Here is a 23,172-nt window from a genome sequence, read left to right on the forward strand (position 1 = left end):
TTGAGAAAGAGAGAGAGTGAGCAGGGGAGAGGCAGAGAGAAAGGGAAAAAGAGAATCCCAAGCAGGCCCCCACACCATCAGCACGGAGCCAACATGGGCTCGAACTCACAAACCATGATCATGACCTGAGCCAAAATCAAGAGTCAGGCGTTTAACCTGGTGCTCCTCTTGTTGGATTATGTTTAATGATGAGTATAGACTCCTTCTAGAAAGGAAATAATTTGTAAGCTAAGTCTGTACTAAAATGTTAAATAATAACTAGAGAACAGTTTCATATGAATATCATAGAAGCTTTTTTGTAAATATCTTAGGGACAACAAAAATAACGTTGAATCTTTCTTGGTTTAGAGCAGTGATTCTCAAAATGTGGTCCCCAGACCAGCAGCATCAGCGTCACCTCAGAAACTGTGAGGATGCAAATTCTTGGACCCCACCCCACACCTCATGAATGAGAAATTCAGAGACGGAGGCCCAGCAATCCGTGTGTTATTGAGCCTTTCAGGTCATTCTGGGGCATGCTAAGAGTTTAAGAACAACTTTAGGGAAAAGTGGTACTTCTCACTGTGACTGCACACTCAGATCACCTAGAGAGCATTTTTAAATGCCAGGGCCTGGCTCCATCCGGATCAGCTAAATCCGAATTTTGTTTAAAGCTCCCCGGGTGATACTAATGTGCAGCCAAAATTGAGAGCCACTGTACCATAACATCTGTTTTCAATGATGGTGAAAGTGGAATAGCATATCAAAATCACCTGAAATTGAGGGTAATTTTTTAAATTCTCTCCTTCCTTCACTTTATTGCCATGGTAAGCCACAGTTAATGATGGAAATGTGTCATATCCCTCAGGTGTATTAGGACAGGAAAAAATATTCCAACCATTGCTTTAGAACATGTGGTAACAAGCTTCTGTAATTTGCTGACCATTATAGATGCAGTAATTTTCATGGTGTATAAGGGAGACCATGACAGTATTCTAAAAATAAGCCCTCTTAACTCTAGCACCATTTTGATCTCCATCACTGAAGTTTTCGGTATTTACATTATTTGTTTAATATGGGTCTTTCACAGAACACATGAGAAAAGATAAGTTACTGCCACTGATGAAAGCTGGGTTTTTTTTTTTTTGCTTTTGTTTGTTAAAAACATTATTGTCTTGACAGTTTGAGTTTCTCTTTACTCTTCTTTCTCCCAAAGAGCTTTTAAGAAACCAAATATTTTCAATCAAAACATGTATGAAGAATGGATATGATTCCTAATAAGGGGAAGTTTTAGAGCCTAGTGTGAGTTGAGAGGACTTTTTTTTTTTTAAGTTTATTTATTTATTTTCAGAGAGAGAGAGAGAGAGAGAGAGAGAGAGAGCACAAGCAGGGGCAGAGAGGGAGGGAGAGAGAAAATCCCAAGTAGACTCCACACTGTCAGTGCAGAGCCCAATGTGGGGCTCAGACTCACAAACCGTGAGATCATGACCTGAGCCGAAACCAAGAGTTGGTTGCTTAACTGACTGAGCCCCCCAGGCTCCCCTGGGAGGACTTTTTTTTTTTTTTTTTTTTGAGATGACTCTGCCCACCCCCAGCCTGAAGAAGGAAGTTGTAAGAATCATTATTAATCAGTGTGCATTCCTAGTCTGTTTACCTATGGCTCTGTCAATACCAATGGTGAGCTTTTTTTAGAACTCACCCCAATTAAAATTTTTCTCTTAAAGGGCATAGACATAGATTATAACCTTCCATGTCCATTTTATATCTTATCAGTTTGCTATATAGTACCAAGTTCTACCTACTCCTATAGGTAGGCTTTGTTTATATTTATTTACACACATACACACATACACACGTATGTAACACATTTTTATAGTGATAAATGTAATACCCATGTAAATTCATGTAACCATTTGGGGAGTAATTTGAATTTCTCACATCTATCCCTTAGCAATTCTTCTAAGAGAATCATTCACATACACAAGAAAACATAAAGGAATGCAACATTGTTTGTAATAGCAAAAAACTGTGGACACCTGGATTGTTCATCAGTAAAGAAATAAGTGGACAATAGATTATATATGCAATATAAATGGAATTCTATAGAACAGTTAATATATAGGAATTGGATTTTAATTATAAACGTGAATAAATCTAAAAATATATAGCATTCAGTGAAAAAAAACACAAGTTGCAAAATGATTAATAGAGGCTGATACCACTGATATAAAGCCTAAAAACAGAACAATACTCTGTGTCATTTATGGATATATACCTATGTGGTAGAAAATATAAAAGCGTGTTTGGGAGTGATACATACCAACTTAAGAATAGTGGTTACCTATGGGGGGATGAGAAAGGAAAGAAAGGAACTAGGAGGTAGGGGCTTTACCTGTATCTAACTGAAATGTTTCATTTCTTCAACAGTAATAACAAAAAAAGTTTGAAGCAGATACAGCAAAATGGTAACATCTGTTTTAGACGTTGAGTACTTGAATATGCCAAATTGTTTTCTATACTTTATAATTTTTAAAGTTACGGAAATGCTTATTCACTGTAGAAATTTAGAATGAAATAAAACTCACATGTAATCTCACCAGAGTTAGAGTTAAATCTAATGGACTAAAACAAGTTGAAAACTTTTATCATAGGCCATCCTCAGTTAAGGGATACGATGTTTAAGGACTGTCAAGTATAATTAGTTTTTAGAAGCCTAACAATTCAACTCCAATGTGACTGCTCTGATGCTTGAAACCAGAGGAAGAATTCAGCATGATCCTCTGAAGTAAAACATAAAAAATTTAAGCATGCCAATAAAAGCTTAAGTAAATACTGTAGAAAAATATGGCCTAAAAAGTGAATTAGCATCAGTCAGGAAGCAATGGTGGAATTGAGCCAAAATCATGAGAACTTTTAACTTTTTTTCTCTGCGAGTAATACAAGCTGTCATCACATTTCTAGATCATTCAATCACACAGTATGGAGTGTCCATCTATACAGGCAAGTAAAAATAAGTTCTTACTTGAGTGACTTCTATTACTTCTGTTCACCACCGTCGACTTTTAAATGCTTTTTTTTTATATGCTAACATCAACATCTTGCTAACTAGAGATGTAAATAGGGCACTTGGTGAACAAGACAAAAGTAACATCATACTTAGTAACAAACGTTCACACATACAGAATAGAAGACAGGAAAAGCCTAAAGCCTATACCGTGTGGCCAACTTACTACATGTGAAGGCTACCAATACCCTACAGAAGTACAATTGTCTTGTTCTAGAGATCCTAAACAGACATTATGATGCATCTGACTGCAAAGACTTGTTTGAATCAGTGTATGGTTATCCCTTGCAAGTCTCCTAGTGGAACTTTTCATTGTTTTATTATGAAAAATCGGAAAAGTTCAAAAAATAGTAACCTCCCATCTCAGTTCCACAATATTGACCTGTCTTTGAAATACTCTTATTTAACTGAAACCTTAAACAGCAAGATTTCTATATATTTTTCAACAGTTAGTAATAACCAACTTACCAAAACACGGGAGACACAATAAATATTTGTTAAAAAAGAAAACCTAAAAAAAAAAAAAATGCAGCTACACCTTTTACTGGCAATATACAAGATATTCTGAATATATAAAAAATATTCAGCCTCCCTTGACTCCATATCTTTAAGTATTTATTGAGAGCCTACTATGTGCCAGATAGGATGTTAAATAGCAGAAGATTAATAAGACAAGGCTCTGGCCTCCAGGAGCTCACAGTCTACAGAGAAGCAGATAGGCAAAAAAAAAAAAAAAAAAAAAATCCATGAAGTATAACGTGACTAGGAAGTGTAGTAAGGACCCAGAGGAGGAACCAGCTCACCCTTGGAGAGTAGAAATGCTGTCCTAAAAGGACAGCATGTGTGGCCCAGGACATAAAATAAGTAGAATTTTGTCTGGTGGAGAAGATTTCAGATGCAAAAAACCTGAGCTATATAAACAGCACACCACTGGTCCCAGAAAATGGCTAGAGTGTAAGTTAACAGGCTTTCAAGCAGAAAGGGTGATACCTGATTTGTTTTTAGGGAGAGAATTCAGCCACAGGAAGAGCAGCTGAGACTCCAGACCAGGGATTAGGGGCAGGAGTGCCTCGCCTCTCTTCTAGCCGTGAGAGTAGATCCCTTCGTTTCTGAGCGTGTGCTGCATGCCAACAGCAGTGATGTCATAAGCAGGGTAGCTCGCGTCCCTGAGTCCCTGAGTTTATAGGCTGGTACCGTCCATCTGCGTCCAGTTCTGCCGACCAGTTCTCTTTCATGATCCCTTCTCATTTCTCCCTTGTTACTCCATTATACTGCATGCTAATACTAGGCAGCTGTTGAGTGGGTCCTTCCCCCCAGATCAGATGAGAACCTAAACAAATTTCTCTAGAGATAAAAATGAAAAGAGAAGCCACATCCTGTTTTGTCTTTTTATCCCCAATAGCTGATACAATGTTGAAACACAAGCTTTCAATAATCTGATGAATCATTGTGTTCAGGAAGTGGCATGAATAGGGATGGGTGATCTCCAGGATGTGGTGGGTATGAAAAATGAAAATGGCAACCGTGGCTCCGAGGTCTCCTGGCTGTAGGGTGGCCAGGTGGCTGGTGATGTCACCTGAGATGGGAAATATCGGAGGATGAATGAGATCAGGGGAGAGGGTATGAGTTCATTTCTGACACGAAGTTGTCTGACTGAACCGTCAGTCAGACAGCTGATGTACTTCTTAGTCTTCAAAATCCTTATTTACAATCTAGTTGAACTTTTGATTCACAGAGGCAAAAACACAACCAGAATTGTTCCAATGTTGAAAAATAAATTGGCTAGCCCGGTAGCCAAAAGCTATAATGTTTAGAAAATTCTTTATTCAGACAGAGCATGCTTCCCTGGATATATACTATTTGGAACTTATCCGTCTTCTAATTTTAAGTTGATTTATGTAGCATAAAAAGAACAAAGATGGGGCGCCTGGCTGGCTCAATCTGTTAAGCATCCAACTCTTGATTTCGGCTCAGGTCACTATCTCACGGTTCAAGGAATCGAGCCGCGCATCAGGCTCCGCACTGACAGCATGGAGCCTGCTTGGGACTCTTTCTCTCCCTCCCTCTTTGCCTCTCCCCCACCTGCTGTCTCCTTCTCTCTCTCTCAAAATAAGTAAACATTTTTTAAAAAGACAAAAGGGGCACCTGGGTGGCTCAGTTGGTTGAGTGTCCTACTTCGGCTCAAGTTATTCAAATCTCACCATTCCTAAGTTTGAGCCCCACATCGGGCTCGCTCCTGTCAGCCTGTCAACGCAGAGCCCGCTTCAGATCCTCTGTCCCCCTCTGTCTGCCCCTCCCCCGCTTGCACTATCCCAAAAATAAATACATATTAAAAAAAAAAAAAAAAAGAAATGGTAACTAATAACTTCTATACATAATATTAGAGAATTTAAGGGACATGGGATAGAGGTAATGAGGCTCGAGGGGGAATAACAATAAAAAACTGGACCAGAAAGGAGATGATGCCATGTAAGGAATTTTAAAGCTCTTTTAAATTTATTTGAATATGATGGGTTTTCTTTTGGTTTGTTTGGTATTGATGTTTTTGCTTGTTTCTTTGGCTGTAATCTACTTTCATTTAGAATTCTATTTTTGTATATAGTCTTATTTGATAACCTAAATTTGTCCTTACAGTAATGCAAGTTTTTATATGGGGATTGTACACTTAATATATTATTAATAAAATAACCGGTTAAATACATTTGATTCCCCTGCTATTTATAAGTTCATTTGTCTCTTCTTTGGGTTCTGTGATAAACAACTTTAAATTCTTCTCTGCACAACGTAGAGGTAACCATTTTGCCTCTCGGTGGCTATTTTCCTTTAATTCTCTTGTGCCGAGGCAGGAATATTTTATAAGATGTTTGTTATAACAATTCTGAGTTTTTCAAATTACAAGGCATGTAAAAAGACTTAATTATGCACGGTGCTCCATTTGAACCAGAATTATAAAATGTGTGTGCGCATGTGGTATTCTGACAACCACGATGCATTTTAAGGAAAAAATAATATCACTTAAAATATTTTCTTTCCCATGTTAGTCTTCAGCAAGCAGAGAAGGGCTTTTCTGAAGTGAGGTTAGACAATAGAGCCAACTTCATTTTTTATGCACGTGAACGGAGAGGGCTCGAGGTTATTAGTTGAAACCGAGTAACCTTTCCAGGCTTCCATCTCTTTCTTTTCAAATTTGAATATGAAAAGCATATTCAAGTCAAAGACCATCACTTTAATGACATTTGGCAGTCATTTGATTTATTAGGTTTTAGAAAAAATTTTCCTTTAAATATTTCATCATACTATGCTAATCCTAGTAATATTGCCAGCTGCAGCCTCGTACCTGTATTAGTGGAGACAGAATGGTGTGGAATTTTCTCTGTCATCCTAGTAAAATTTCCATGAATCTACTGAATAATAAAATAACCTTATTGAAATATTCAGATTTGGGTTTTTAGTTAAAGTGTCTTAGAATACATAATAAAAGAAAATGTCTTTTGAAAGAATGGGGCAAAATTACTTCATCAAATATTGAGGGGGTTTGACAGCAATAGAAATTGTTCTTTATGGGGATATTTTTACAATAGGATAGTTATGCTTTTCAGTTTGATTAATTATATTATATGCTTTGAAACATCTAAGTAGTCACTATGGTGAATTTGCACAACTGATTTATGTTTGACAATGAGTTCCTAAAAAGTTGGCCATATAGACAGGTCCTGGTTTCAGGATTTTCTAGCGTGCTTCTGAATTTAGTAAAGAGGGGTTTAGTAAAAGGGAATGAAGTATAAATTTAAAATTGTAAAAAATTTTACAGTTCTAAGGGAGGAGTTACCTTGGTGTGATCTAATTTTTAAGTCAGAGACTGGTGTTTGTGTGAAGTCATCACTCAAGGAAACATATATGGCTTGTATAATAATGTCTGTGGCACCAAAATGTATTAAGTAAGGATTGAAATGAAAATTACACAGTAAAACTGTTATTTGTAATTATTAAATCTGTAAAAATGAGGTAAAAAATAAATCACCAGGAAACCTGTGTTAAATTAGGTAGACAGTTTGTTTCTCTTGTTTGAAAACATTACTTATTGAATGAAATATGTTGTGGCAGAATATATAAGACAATGGACTATAGTTTCTGCTGTAGTTAATACGGATTCATATAGCAACGTATACTAGCATAATCGCTATGAAGTATTCAACAGGCTTTGATCTCTAAATAACTGAAACTTTCTCAGGTACAATAGATTAAATAAAAGCAGTGATAAACATGTACTTCATTACATAGATTGAAACAAGGCCAAGTGATACTTGTCATTCTGAAAGCAATCGGAGATGAAGATCTCATAATCTTCGGCCCTGATAGACTACTAGTGGGGTATTTATAGCCTCAAATGTAAATCAGGAGACTATTGCCATGACACTGTTAACTTCAAACCCTGGGGCATTAGAATCTCATTCTCTCTCTCTCTGTCGTGAATAATCTATCATGTGTAACTACACAGTCGTGTACAATGTGTTCCAAAAAAGAAACCCATTGGCCTTCATGTTTTATTTAAAATTGATAGTGAAAAAGAGTAAATGGGTTTCTGCTCATTTGTTTTATGTTTCTTTGTTGTTTTTTGTTTCTGCTCTTGAAACAGCCATCAGAAAAAATTCGGATTGAGATCATAGCTCTAAGCCTTAATGATTCTCGAGTAACTGCAGATGACACTATCCAACGGCTGTTCGTTGAATGCAGATTCTACAGTCTTCCTGCTGAAGAGACACCTGTGTCACTTCCAAAACCCAAGAGTGGGCAGTGGGTCTACTATAACTATAGCAATGGTATGTATGGTTCATTTATAATACAGACTTTTGTTTTTGTCTTTCGGTGAAGGTAGCGGTAGGAACAAGGACAAAGTATAATTCTCTAATGTTCACACAAAGTCATGGGAGTCTCATCAGAATAGATTAATAAAAGTCAGGTCTGTAGCATCAGGATTAAGAATTCAATTTGAAGTAATACTAAAGTTAAGAGAAAACAAAAATGGTATAGGAAAACAACCTCTCTGGGTGTTCCCGCTATATCACAGAGTCAAAAGAAAAATGTCACACGTGGGTCTACAATTGAATCAAAACGTATAATGTTTCGAGGGGGATAAAAAAAACTACCATCTTTTTAATCATGATCCAAACAATTCCGTGGCCTAATTTTTTCTACCTTTCCGATCAATGTCCTCACATAGATGTTTTTACAATATATATATACACATGTCTCCCAGTGTCTATATGTTCAGGATTTTAATTGAGTGACCTAAATTCTTCGAATACGTTTTCATGTTTTAGTCCACACATGCGTTGATAGCTGCAGGCAAGTTGTCTCTTTTAGGGCTTCACCTATCAGCTGGTTGCCATCTAAGTCAGACCCACCTGGTACCCTGTAAATTCTTAGATCAGCCGACTTTAAGATGTTTTAGAGAATCGTATATATCAGTATATAATTAATGAGGAGTAAAAATATCATATCAAGCTGACGTGACCCTATGATAAAACTGCTTATGAAGTTCTAAAGCCCTATATTTAAACAAACCATAAAGATGGAGTGTTGCATTATCTTTAGCAAAAACAGGCCATCTTATGCTAATTGAACACTAATATTTTTACTCCCCAGTTTCATAAATTGTATTTTAATCAACATGTGTAATAATGCTGTTGATCGTATGTATATCAGCTACTGGTCATGCGGTAAAAATACAGATGGCCGTGGTTACTTCTGTGTGTGTGTACGCATGTGCACACACCTATTTTTAGAAATGTGGTCATTGCTTGAGACAGTAACCATGAGCATCCCAAGGTCTGTTCTTGTCTTCCCTGGATCCACAGTTCTTACTAGTTACATGAACTTGGGCAAGCTATTTAAATTTCATGGGATCCTTTTTTCTTATCTATTGAATAAGGCACCCTCTTAGATCTCTTCCAGCTCAAATTCTATAATTCTATAATGACAGATAGGTTGAGAAATCACTTGAGAAGCAAATAATATAGTCAGGACAAGAATCTGATTCCTCCTTCCTTTCATTGACTTGATATAACAGAAACATTTCCAAAAATATTTTCTCAAACTTCCTTAGAGATATTTTACCTGCAAAGTGTCAGAAAAGTAAAACACACCAAATATTATTAGTAATGAGAGAACTGTTTAGACAACTAATTATAATGGAAATACCCCCAAGAAAAGAGACAAACTCTTCTGGCTTTTGTGTTATTCTTCTTAAAGGTCAGCAGTAGAATGTTTGGTTGGACTGACAACAAAATTGCTTTTTAGACATTGTACATGGAGAAATTTGGCCTGCTGCAGAACAGATTGTTTTTATTTGCTTAAGAAGCAATGCAAATCATTCTGGGGATGCAACCTGTTAACACATCCTCAAGTGTCCTGAATTTTGTATCGTTCCCACATAGTAACCTAGGGCTTTGCCGGGTTTTCATTGGTTGGTTGGCATTGGTTCAGGTATATTTTTTCCTTTTACTGAAAGATACCCCTACTATGTAATTGGTATTTTAAGAGCTGCTTATGTTTCTAATGAAAAATCAGTCCTCCAAAAGCAACAAGAGAACCAATAATTTATTAGAAATGAACTCAGTAGAAGTGTTTACTGTATCTTTCTTCAGCTTCTCTTCCTACCTATTGAGATTCAACTATGTAGTATTTGCAAAGTTGATTGAAACAAATTTTAAGGATATTTAAATCCCTTCGTGGTGGGAGGGGAGAGGACCGTGCTTTGTGCTTCCAAGCAAAATAATGCTGTTTGTTTTTTTTTGATCTACTTTATCTGAAAAACTGTAGTCTTAGGTCATCAGCAAATTCTGAGAAGTCATGAAAATTAACCTTGTAGAAGGCTTTATTTTATTTTCCACTCAATTATGACCTAGTGAAAGTGTTTATTTTTAAATTATTATATTTGCATCATCTTCATTGCAGAATCTCCTTGGATCCTTGGTTAATAAGTAACTATCTCATCTAATTATTGTAATGATTTGCCATTCACTTGCGACTTGAAGTAAAAGGTCAATATAATGCAGCCTTACATCTCCCAAATCATATTAAATGTTAATGAAAGTAATTTTATTTCCAAACTGTTTAATTCAGATGGAAAATCTAAAAGACAATTAGTACATGCTGTCTTCTGTTTGAACGCCATACCAGTTGAGAGGTGGACTGAACCTCACGATGATTTTTACCCTATATAATGGCTTGAATCTTTTCAAAAGGGATTTGTATCCTGAGGCCTAAGTTGGGTACATAAAATGAGAGGTTTAGTCTAGTGATCTGCATGATTATAGCCCAATTCGGTCTTGATTAAGAGGTGTTAATACCAGGTTCACTTACACAAAAAATAGATCTTCTTAGGGTTCCTAATGCTGGCAGGAGCGGGTGGGGAAGCAAGGTTGAATTCACTTGCTAAACATTTGTAGCAAGAAGAAAACATTTGTATTTTGTTGGGCCTGAAAATTTTGCTCAGAGAATGCTGACAAAGCAGGAAAATAGTTTGGAAAAAATAAGATTGATGGTAGGTCTGAAGAATGTTGTCTGGGCTGAATAAAGCCTTCTAGGGAATTGACAGTGGGAAGAAAAAAAGATTAATGAAATTGTCCAAAGTTTTTATGAGACTTCTACAGATCTGGGCCCTTAGTCTGTGAGCATTGAACAGTCTATGTTTTGGAACAATTAAAGTTTAATTCAGAAGATGAAAACGATGCGGACTTTACATTCTGTCACTAATAGGAAGAGAAATTTGGCAACGATGAGGATTAGGGGAATAACACGCCAACACAAAAAGTTTTCTGAGATTCAAGGTTATCAGCCCTTTGTAATTAAGCCATCTGCATTTCTTCTGCCAATGACACTGATAAGAATATAAAGATCTGGGGCGCCTGGGTGGCGCAGTCGGTTAAGCGTCCGACTTCAGCCAGGTCACGATCTCGCGGTCCGTGAGTTCGAGCCCCGCGTCAGGCTCTGGGCTGATGGCTCAGAGCCTGGAGCCTGTTTCCGATTCTGTGTCTCCCTCTCTCTCTGCCCCTCCCCCGTTCATGCTCTGCCTCTCTCTGTCCCAAAAATAAATAAACGTTGAAAAAAAAAAAATTAAAAAAAAAAAAAAGAATATAAAGATCTTTCCAACCTGTATAAGTGAGGGATAAGTTTTTAATGGTAGACAATTCAAGATCAGCTTAGATATTTAGACTACTATTTGGAACCTTTTTTGAGACATATGCTTTCAATAAGTTCATGTGAAAATCTAGCAAGTCTTAAACAAATGTGATTTCTAATGAGAATTAAAGGCAAAAATAGCTTAATTTTTAGAGAGTTCTGATATTTTTCAAATCACCAGAATTGCTTTTTATTTTATTTTTTTACTTTATTTTGAGTGAGAGAGAGAGAGAGAGCACCAGCGGAGGAGTAGAGAAAGGGGGAGAGAGAGAATCCCAAGCAGGCTCCACACTTGGGCACAGAGCCCAACTCAGGGCTCAGACTCACGACCCATGAGATCATGACCTGAGCCAAAATCAAGAGTCAGATGCTTAACCGACTGAGCCACCCAGGCGCCCCAGAATTGCTTTTTAAAAATTTTTTTTTTCAACGTTTATTTATTTTTGGGACAGAGAGAGACAGAGCATGAACGGGGGAGGGGCAGAGAGAGAGGGAGACACAGAATCGGAAACAGGCTCCAGGCTCTGAGCCATCAGCCCAGAGCCTGACGCGGGGCTCGAACTCACGGACTGCGAGATCGTGACCTGGCTGAAGTCGGACGCTTAACCGACTGCGCCACCCAGGCGCCCCCCAGAATTGCTTTTTAAAAGACACATTTGAAGTTTTGAAACTGTAGATTTTTTTTTTAACCATCTGGTTCCATAACACCAAATGGATGTCCTTAGGACCATGACCTAGAGGTGGCCACAGTGTTCCGATGTCCCGCGTGTTCAACACAGAAGTGTTCATTGGCAAAGGGATGTTGAGCTGCAGCCATGGTTCTCTGTGTGGGACATCCCAATCAGCAGTAGCAGCAGCTGGGAAGATAAAAATTCTCAGGCCCTAACCCAGACCTGCTGAATTAGAAACTCAGGGTGAGCTCATTAATGTGCATTTTAACCAGCCCTCCAGGGGATGCTGGCATACATTAAAAGGCAAAGAACCTCTGGGCTAGATTAAGACGCCCACCTTCCAGGCCTTGTTTGTGCAAGCAGAAGAGCTGGACTTCGAATTTGGTTCACCTTCAGAGAACTAAGCTTATCGGTAAAGAGCTTGAGTTTTTTCAAAAAGGAATTTTAAAAGCTGTTTACCCCAAGAGAGTGAAGGCCCCTGGCTGGACCAGCTGAACCTAAGCAATATCCTTTCCTGAGAGAGTTCAAGGAGAATGAGATGGCCTCCCATGATACAGGTACGGAATTCTCTCTCACACTGCAGTCTGTGCTAATGACATGGTTGCAGCTTAAACAGCAGGAAAAGTTTTGACTTCCTATGGAAGAAGGGGACGTTACAGCATGGAGGTTAAGAAGGCAGACTCTGGAGGCAGACTTTGCTGGGTTCTGCCACTTTCTAACTAGGTGAGCCTGAGCAAATTACTTCACTTCTCTGGGTCTATTTAATCATCTGTCAAATGTGGGACAGCATGGTCCTTAACACATAAGAAAGGTATTGAGTGCAGTACCTAGTACATAAGCATCACTCAACAAATAATGGCTGTCACTATTTTTATCATTGAGAGAATAGGAAATACAGTGTGCTGGCCAACTGGATGGAGCAGAAGCAGGGGTATCCCTGCTATACCATTTTTTCACCAATTTCAATGGTAAAGGTGTTCTGTTTTGTTTTTAAGATGTAGAAATTGCCATGTAGTACAGCAGTTCAACTTCTGGATACCTACCCAAAAGAACTGACAGCAAGGACTCTGACAAATATTTCTGATGAATACATAGCAGAATTATTCCCAATAGTGAAAAGGTGGAAATAACTCAAATGTCCATCAACAGACAAATGGGTAAAGAAAATCTATATATCACAATGCAACATTATTTAGTCTTAAAAAGGAATGAAATTTGGGTAAGTGCCATGGATGAACCTTGAAAAAGATTTATGCTAAGTGAAATAAGCCAGATACCAAAGGACAAATATTGCATGGGTCTACTTGTAAGAGGTACCCAAAACAGGCCAGTTCATAGAGACAGAAAGTAGAATAGAGGTTACCAGGGAGTGGGGAGGAGGGAGGTGGCAAGTTACTATTTAACTGGCACAGAGATTCAGTTTGGGATGATGAAAACGTTCTGGAGGTGGATGGTAGTGTGAATGGACCTAATGCCACCGAGCGTATGCTTAACAATGGTTAAAATGATCAATTTTATGTTACGTGTATTGTACTACATTAAAAAAATTTTTTCGGACTACTGAGATTTATCAGGACTGGCCTAGTTGAATTGAAAGACTAGCTAGATGCTGGAGTCTGAACCCATTCTTTTTTGTTTTTCTTAATCACTGAGATAACCCTTATCTTCAAACAACAGAGACCACTATAGTTAACAAGACTCTGTCGTGTATTTGAAAGTTACAAGAGTCGATCTTAAATGTTCTTATCAGAAGTTAAAAAAGAATGTGTGACTCAGGGAGGTAATGGATATTAATCAAACTTACTGTGGAAATCATTTCTCAATATATACATATATCATTATGTTATACACAAGATTAGTACAATGTTCAAAGTCAATTATATCTCAATAAAATGGGGGGGGGAGGAAATGATCCAAAAAATTATCACCAAAAAACCCCCAAAATTATGTAGACCATTATGGCTTTTAAGTTTTGGAACTCTGAAGTGAAAAAAATATGCTCAACCGTCTCTTGAATTGGTGGTGATTAACAGCAAAACCAAAAAATTCCCATTTGGGGAAAAAAGTTCCCATTTGGCTTGGTGTACTGGTGGCCAAAATGAGGTGCAGTCTCCCAACATTAGTGGTACTTCTCCGTTAGCAAGCCTTTTCAGCACTGGTAAGCAAAGCACTAGACTCACAAAATACTCTGAACCTTTTGTCTTTTTTGATTGCCGTAAATCTCCATAACCTATATAATTAGTCACATTCACTGATACTGCATTATGCAAACAGCAGTAAACCAAGAGCCACTCTTTGACCTCGGTTCTCACTTCTCTTAAATCCTTAACCCACCCCTACACAGACACTTATGTGTCTCCCACCCTGTGTGCCTCAGTGCCCAGCACGTCAACGGAGCCAAATGACTAAATGAACTGATAGCATCATAGTTTGAGATTGGACTAAAATTGTCCAGGGAACCATTCTCAGTATGAAATATGTTCTTTCCCAGCGGAGTCTGGCTTTGGAATTGTTATGGTATCTTTCACCCTTTGTGTACTTTTGATCAGGATAGTCTCTAAATTGAGAGCTGGTCACAGGGGAGACTTTACCTCCAAAATGGCATGTGAAAAAGAAATGTCTTCAGAAGCTAAGGCATGGCTGAAAGGCTGCCGAGCTGAGAAAAAATAATCAGGTTGAAAATTGGAGGGTTCGCACTCTGAGATGCCATTTTCCCAAACTGCAGACGCTTATTTACAGGTTCAAGTGCTCACTGCCTTCTTCCTGGTGGGACTTTAGATCAGCTATCTCCCCTCATATTTCAGGCAAGTAAAGTCTGGCCACATCCCTGCAGGCCAACATGCACCTTTCAAAACCAAAGACAAACTTCCTACCCTAAAAAGCCTCTCTCCCTTCCTCCACATTTCTCTCCCATACCCCCCACCCAAACACCAGTAAACGTCAGCCTATGGATTTCCTCAACCCAATACGCTAGATGCCTCTTTTATTGCATGTTGTGGCAGGAGAGAAGGATTAAATTACCGAGGCTGTCAGAAAGGACAAGCTCTCTGCCATACATTATCATTATCACTCGCTTCTTGGGTGAAAGAAAATGCAGTAAATCCCTCAAATACAAAGCAATAAAGACCGCTGGCTTTTACTGTCATGACTGCCAGTGCCATTAACAGGCAGTGACAGCGATGTGGCACTCTTAGATGTTGCTTGTATCTTTTCTGACAGTGTGCACATAAACCTGCCAGTGACATGACATTAGATCACATGACTATTTGGATTTGACTCTGGTTTCCAGAGCCGCTTTCTTTTCCCAGGCATACAAGTGAGGTGGCATGACTTGTGTCTCGAAAAACAGGTATTTATACAAATACAGAATGGTACTAATGTGGCATATTCCTGAGTGACTTCCTCCTGTGGATTATTTTTTTTTTTTTTTTTTTTTTTGGTATAGTGATCTACGTGGATAAAGAAAACAACCAAGCAAAGAGAGACATCTTGAAAGCTATCCTACTGAAACAAGAGATGCCCAATAGAAGGTACCTTTAGCATTCTAAATTATCTCATGGCTTCTGTAAACGTAGACCTCCGTGGCACGGTGTGGCGAAAGAAAATGTATAACGAGGAATCAGAGAACCTGACTTCTCTGATTTCACTCTGTATCTGTGAATGAGAATGTTTCCTCTCGGGGTCTCTTTTCCTCCTGGAAATACAGGAGGCCTGCATACCATACAGAGTAACTGTAAAGATCCCACAGAGCCTGCCGAGCAAAAGACCATACAGTATGTATGCAGGACCCCATTACTGGCTGAGTAGAACTGCAAAAAGCGTAATGTAATTGTAAGGAGGGTACGCTCTGGAGCCAAATGGTTTGAGTTCATGTTTCATCACCTACTAGCTGTCTGACCTTGGATAAGTATCCTGCGCCGCATATCTTCTCCATCTGTAAAATGGCGGTAATAATACCATATAGGGTTGTTGTCAGGATTAAATGAGATCATATGAGTGAGATGGCCGGAATAGAACCTGACAACACAGTGGGCAATAAGTGTTCGATGTCCTCAGTGGAGGTGGGAGTAATATCAATATTATTATTTGGAATAGCTCATCAGCCTTTCAGACGAATTTACCTTCCTATCATTGTTTAATTAACTTCATGTTATTTTGTTAGTCTTTTTATTTTTGTTTATTATTTTATTTTTTTTATTATTTATTTATTTTACTTTATTATTTTATTTGTTATTTTTATTATTATTATTTATTATTTTATTTATTAATTTTTTATTTATTATTTTTGCAAATTTGAACAGAAGACTTTGCAATTCCGTTTCGGGAGAGAACTGATACCCTTTTAAGAAGGAAACACCCTGATGTCACTAACTTCCTGCTTTTGCGTGAGCTCCCCCGTTGTACAGTTTGAGGAGTTACGTGAGGTGCTGCCCATCAACCCCTCTGCTGGCTCTCCTCCCTTGGTCTGGGTGGGCCCTTTATCTCTCTGTTGTCCTCTTCTCCTTGCCTTTGTGGTCCACAGATGACACAGCCTCAGAAACGGAGCTCACCCCTGCCCACCTTAGAAAGAGGCTCAAGTTCTCTGTTTTCCTAGAGGGCATGAAGTGAATGTTAAAGACATTCTATTTTTCAAAAGAGCCTCCAAACTAGCGTTTGATCTTCTAAGAAAGGAGACTGGAATTCTTAGTTCTTAGGATGTGATAGCAGCTTTTTCATTAACTCCTTGAAACACACATATCAATTCTTTGGATCTCAGTTCTGAAGCGGTGCTAAAAAAACAAAACAAAACAAAACAAAACAAAAAAACAACCCTGTTAATTAGCCTGGAGCTCCGTTTTTTCCCAGCATGGTTGATAATCATTCTTTACCTATTTACTTTGTCTGCTTGAGCTTCTTGCAGAGCCCCCTCGCAAAGCCCCTCACATACCATCAGTCTCCCAGGGTTATCCCAGGTCCCAAGTGGTTACATAGCACTGACCATGACATCTGCTTCTCTGCAGTCAACAAGCTGGGTCATCACTGACCAGGACTGAGCTCTGTTCCCACAGACAAGCCCTGGGCTGGACTTGCCGATCTTTTCCGTCTCACTTGTCTACCTCTGTGTTCACTTTGTTTCTGGAATGTCAGAACCTATTAGTAGCACCCCTCAGCCGGGGAGAGCAATTGTGTTTCCTCAAAAGTGTGTATTTTTTAAAAGACAGATTCTGCTTTAAATGTAGACCTGCCTTTCCTCAGAAGACCTTCTTGTAACCAAAATAGTATTAAAAATTTTTTAAAGTCCACAATAAATGTAATGACTCCCAATGACCCATCCTTGTTTCTCCAAATTCTCTAAATGACCCCTAGAGACACAAACGTTTGTGTCATTTTGAGAAAAACCGAGAGAGGCACTGCAGGTGCAGAGTGATGGCGGGCTGACGGTGGCACAGCAAATGCCCGTAGCTCTGAAGTGTGCACCACTAACCTCCGTGGCAGGAATGGGGCCATGATGGGAGAGAATGGCCGGGCCCACTTTTCTCCCTGACGGTATCCTTTTCTTCAGGAAAAAGGAGGAGTTTGTGTTTACATGTTTCCACAGCCAAAAGACCATTGTTATTCCAGTGAATGTTCCCACCTTTTACAAATACAGGTCACATTACCTCACATTATTTAAAGTATCTGCTAGTTTATAAGAATTCATTTTCTCAAGCAGCAACCCTCTTGGGTTTTGGAGATAGTTTACAAAGCCACAGTCAGAGAAGTTTGGCCAGGGTTTCCTGACACACATAAAATTATGTACATTGATGATGAATTACATACAGTACCTTTGCATCTTGCCCCATGCTATATTTGCATATACAATATATATGCATATATTTGCATACATATTTGCATATATTCCGTCACTTTGAAATGGAACACCTGGGTGACTCAGTCCATTGAGTGTCATACTCATGATTTCAGCTCAGGTCAAGATCCAGGGTTGTGGGATTGAGCCCTGCATTGGGCTCCACACATGGATCCTGCTTGAGATTCTCTCACTCTCTCCCTCTGCCCCTCCGCCCCCCACCCACATGCATATGCTCTGTCTCTTTCTTTCTCTCTCTCTCTCTCTCTCTCAAATAAAAATAAATAAATAATATGGAGGTAACACATTAAAGTGGGACTTTAAAAATTATTTATGTGAGGGGCGCCTGGGTGGCTCAGTCGGTTAAGCATCCGACTTCCACTCAGGTCATGATCTCACAGTTCATGAGTTCAAGCCCCACATTGGGCTCTGTGCTGACAGCTTGAAGCCTGCTTAGGATTCTCTCTCTCTGACCCTGCCCCACTCACGCTCTGTCTTTCTCCCTCTCTCTCTCAAAAATAAATATACATTTAAAAAAGAGAGAGAGAGGCGCCTGGGTGGCGCAGTTGGTTAAGCGTCCGACTTCAGCCAGGTCACGATCTCGCAGTCCGTGAGTTCGAGCCCCGCGTCACGCTCTGGGCTGATGGCTCGGAGCCTGGAGCCTGTTTCCGATTCTGTGTCTCCCTCTCTCTCTGCCCCTCCCCCGTTCATGCTCTGTCTCTCTCTGTCCCAAAAATAAATAAACGTTGAAAAAAAAAAATTTTTTTTTTAAATTAAAAATAAATAAATAAATAAAAAATAAAAAAATAAAAAAGAGAGAGAGAAAGAAAGTATTTATTTGAAGTCATAGCTTTGACACGGACTTCAAGTTCTTTTTTGGTTTCATTTCTTCATTTCAGCTGTTCTGTTGAGCAGCTCCAACATGACATCAGAATTCTAATATGTAACCCTCACAGGTAACCCTTCAGCCCCTCTATCCTGTTTTATACAAAAAGGAATTCTTTCAGAATGAGGACAGAATCAAAAATATTACACGATTTAAGGAGCTTTAGTGCTTTCTGATTTCCTCAATAACAGCAAGTGACATTTGAGGTCTAAATCTTGATGTCCAGCCCAGGGCCCGCCTTCTCCAGTAAGCCTTCTTCAGATGAGCCAGCCTTCAGTAGGATCGTCTTTTGCAATTCACGTAGTAATTCAAAAACCGTTTATAATCCCCTATATAGGTGTCAGGAGCTAAATGCTGGACAAGGTGAAGTCCCTGAACTTAAACAGAGTTTACATCCCACTGAGGAAGGCAGAAACCAACAAGTAAAACAATTACATATTACAATAAGCACAAAGAGAAAGTTAAACAAGTTAGAATAGAACGGTGAAGGCAGATCTAAGGAGGTGACAAAAAGCTGGATAGTGAGGGATGAGAGAACCCAGTCAGGTCATGAACAGCCTCAGGAACACCATTCATTCCAGGCAGAGGGAGCTCCAGGCACACAGGAAGACATAGAGGTCTGTGTCTAGGACCCGGCAGAGGGGTTAGCAAGGCAGATTTCGCTGGGAAAGGGAGAGTTTTGCAGGAGGAGAGGGAGGAAGAGGAGGCAGAAGCAGCCCGTGTGTCGCTTCCCGTCTCACCTCCACATGGGTACTTGGCCTCTCCCCCCCGTGTCTGTCCCGGTCCTCAGACTGGGTCCTCTTCGAGACGCGAAACTAGGTGTCCACTCTGTTTTGGCTTAAAGCTGAGACGTAAGATGTCTTCTGTACAGTTTAAACTAAGCCAGACTGTGGCTTTTACATTATCTTAGTGCACCTTCTTTCCTTTTTAAAGCTTGACTTCGCAGTTTCTTAATTTCCTATTTGACATCTCACTTGGCTCTCTGTAGAATTCAAAACAAGAAATACTGAGTGTGGGTTTCTAGCCATTTCTCTGGCATTTAGAAGGGTTCGTTTTTCTTCCTTTTTGTCTCAGAATTCTCATATATTCAGTGGAGGTAAAGGTCTGCATTTGTAAAGCGATAGAGATATGATCCTTAAATACGAGACAGTACAGGAGGATAACACTTAACAATATTAGTGCGATCTGTACAACCTCTATTTTTCTGTAAGCCTTGTGGATGTACAGTGTGCATCAACTTGTTTGACTGATACAGTCATCGTATGATTTGGCAATTTCAGTTTTCAACAGAAACGAGCATTCCCCAGGTCTTCTTCTTCTCTTCCATTAGAAATGTAGAAGCTTAAGCAGTCCTACGTAGATTAATAATGATAGTCATAAAAGTGGAAACACTGTGTTTACCATATTCCAGGCACTGTTTACATGCATCATCTCATTTGAGTGCCCGCAAGAGCCCTGAGATAGGCATAACTCTTCCCATTCTACAGATACAAGATCAGAGAGGTTAAGCAATGTGTCCGAGGTCACAAAGTTAATAGTAGGAAAGCAGAAACTGGAACTCAAAACGGGTGCCCTTAACCACTCCATCCTAATCCCTCTATTTTATGCATCATGTAAAGCATTCAGTGTATCCACTTAACGGACCGGCATCTGCACTCTTGACAATTATTGTGTGAATACGTATTGCCTTTGATTTCAACCGAAGGGATTTGTAATCAAAATGTATTGCTGACTGATAACAGAGACTCCATAAAGGAATTAAACGTTGAATACTTATTTTCAGCAAGTTAGTTAAATACTATCATGTTTACCTATAAGCGTTTGCAAAAGATTTTCTTCGTGCATATTTTTCAAGGCATGATTTCTCGGAGACTTAGAATTTCATCTAAAAATGTTAGAAACAAGTTTCTTGTCTTGTATCTGATTTGGGATGGATACGTTCTGAAAATGGTTAAAATGGTAGTTTACAAGCATCCATGGTTTAAGTTATGCTGCCAAGACATATCCAAAGAGCACTTAACTGTAAATTCCTGTCATTTGGTCAATCCAAGTGTGTTTGGCCTCAGCACAAGCCACTAATTCAAATCAGTTCCATCAGAACCTTACAATTATGTGTCTAAAAGTAAAATAAAACTTGGATGCTATGACTGTGAACTAAAACATTGCCGAAGTAACACAAACATTTCATGTAGCTCTTGGGCAGAGCTACCACATTTACCTGACGTGACTCAGGATGTTACCCGGCGAGCGCCATGTCTGCGTTTCGCGGAACACATATAGTTGGAGAGACTGCTTAGTAGTCACTCTGAAGGTGTACGTTTCTATAGACAATGTTGCATTTCTTTTGAAAACGGGGCCCTGATCTCCCTGGTCCTTCTCCACTCGATCTTTCTAACTTAAAAATAGATGTGTCAGGGCACCTGGGTGGCGCAGTCAGTTAAGCATCCGACTTCAGCTCAGGTCGTGATCTCACGGTTCGCGGGTTCGAGCCCCGAGTCAGGATCTGTGCTGACAGCTCAGAGCCTGGAGCCTGCTTTGGACTCAGTGTCTCCCTCTCTCTCTCTCTGCCCCTTCCCTGCTCATGCACTGTCTGTCTGTCTCTCTCTCTCTTTCTCTCAAAAGTAAACATTAAAAAAAAAGTAAAAGTGTCAAAATATGATCAGATAGTGCGTATTAGAGCGAACATCTGGTTCTTCTCTTTACCTAGTAATTTTCTCAGATTCTAGAGTTAAATGTTTTGTTTCGTTTTGTTTTGTTTAACGTTTTTATTTATTTTTGAGACAGAGAGAGACAGAGCATGAACGGGGGAGGGGCAGAGAGAGAGGGAGACACAGAATCCGAAACAGGCTCCAGGCTCTGAGCCATCAGCCCAGAGCCCGACGTGGGGCTCGAACTCACGGACCGCGAGATCGTGACCTGAGCCGAAGTCGGACGCTCAACCAACTGAGCCACCCAGGCGCCCCTAGAGTTAAATGTTAATCAGCACTTGGAAAAGTGGATTCATGTTCATTTGAAGGCTGGGTGTGCTATAATAATTGTAATAGTTCACGCAATAACTTATCTAACCTCATGTAATTTGCTTTTTATTGGAATAATTGGAAACTTTGAGATTTCATACTTAGTGATAAAGCCCCATTTGGGAGTTGTGTTTCATGGTGATTTTTTTCGCACTGTGTGGTGATTCTCTGTTTTGTCCCTTCTCAGCATTCGCTTCACTGTGGTCAGCGACCCTCCAGAGGATGAGCAGGACCTGGAGTGTGAGGACATTGGCATAGTTGACATTGACCTCGCTGACATGTTTCAGGAAGGGAGAGACATCATCGAGCAAAATATCGATGGTATGGGTGGAAGGATTGCTCAATTTGTACAATTGCTGAAATCCAAATTCTTTATTAAAACCTTCTTTTTAGTTGGCTGCAGGGACGTTGAGTCACACGCTGGTTGAATCCTTTGCAACCCAAGCTGACTTTTTCTTGAAGCTGGAAGCTTTTCCCTACAATCCCTCCCTTCCCCTTCCCCCTCTGCCCTCCTTTCAATCAACAGAAATTTTAAAATAATTAATTGCGCTTCACAAGGAATTATTCATTTTGGTAGTGTTAGGGGTGAGTGTGTGACAACAATGTGGCCATTGGATGTTTTTCGTGTTGTTTATGGAAGCTTCCTGCTGTCAAGCCTTATTTCAGCCAAGGCATGTTATTCTGAGTCATCATTATAGTGTCTTTTGCAAGGCTTCTCTTTAATTCAGTGTCACAATCCAGTGATGGAGCCACTGCAGATAACTCCAAGCGGTACCACTCACTTATTTCCTAGCAGGATTCAGGGAGGAGGAGAGGATTCCTGACAAAATGTACTCTCCTGGATTTTCACCTCAGAGGCATGAGTCCCATCGGTGCTTACTTTCTACCCTCTGTATCCTTACAGAACATATTTAGAACATGCTGAAGGAATTGTGCTTTATGAATCAGACTTTTAAAAATCATACCGAGGATGACCTGGGTTGTTCACGGTAAATGGAGAATGGAGGCCGAGCTCTGGTCTCCTTGGTCACGTTAGCGGAGCCATGTCTGGGAAGCTGTCCATGGCTTGTTTACTCCTTTATTCATGCATTAAATGAACACTTATTTGAGCACCTCTTAAGTGCCAAACACTCTGTTATACCAGAGTTCATCTGCAGTTCACACGTCAGGCCGCCTGTCCTGAGAATGTGCTAGAAGATCAAGATCAGAAGTCAAGATCAAGCCAAATAATTAACCGAATCGGAAACCTATCCTGGGAAATCCTCATAAACCACACATATTACGTGACAGTTTGTCACAACTTCGTGTAGCACAGAAAAAAAGAAAAAAAGGATGAGAAGATTAAAATGTTACCCTAAACCCTCTTATAGACAACCAGAACCAAGAGAGTCTGACAAAAATGAGGAAAATTATCTCTGCTGTATGTTCTTACTCCTTTCTCCAGTCAGTGTTGTCTCGCGACCCATCGTCTCATTCTGAGAGTCCCCTATGGCCACACTCATCTGACGCAGCTACTGTGGCCATGTTCTGAAAGAGAGGCAAAC

The 23,172-nt window shown here is 39.6% G+C and overlaps 1 protein-coding gene across 2 annotated transcripts in view; it reads left to right on the forward strand.

The window, feature by feature from the left end:
- Positions 1–23,172, forward strand: part of LOC147573465 (protein fantom-like) — a 76,189-nt gene that overhangs the window by 41,230 nt on the left and 11,787 nt on the right. For both annotated transcript variants that reach the window (XM_086689415.1, XM_086689414.1), the window contains exons 14-16: positions 7,680–7,863; positions 15,344–15,428; positions 21,816–21,949. In XM_086689415.1, coding sequence (XP_086545541.1) covers positions 7,680–7,863; positions 15,344–15,428; positions 21,816–21,949 — 403 coding nt within the window. The remainder of the gene's footprint in view (positions 1–7,679; positions 7,864–15,343; positions 15,429–21,815; positions 21,950–23,172) is intronic.

Source organism: Puma concolor, chromosome E2, assembly GCF_028749965.1.
Source record: "Puma concolor isolate L17-30 chromosome E2, mPumCon1.1.hap2, whole genome shotgun sequence".
NCBI lineage: Eukaryota > Metazoa > Chordata > Mammalia > Carnivora > Felidae > Puma > Puma concolor.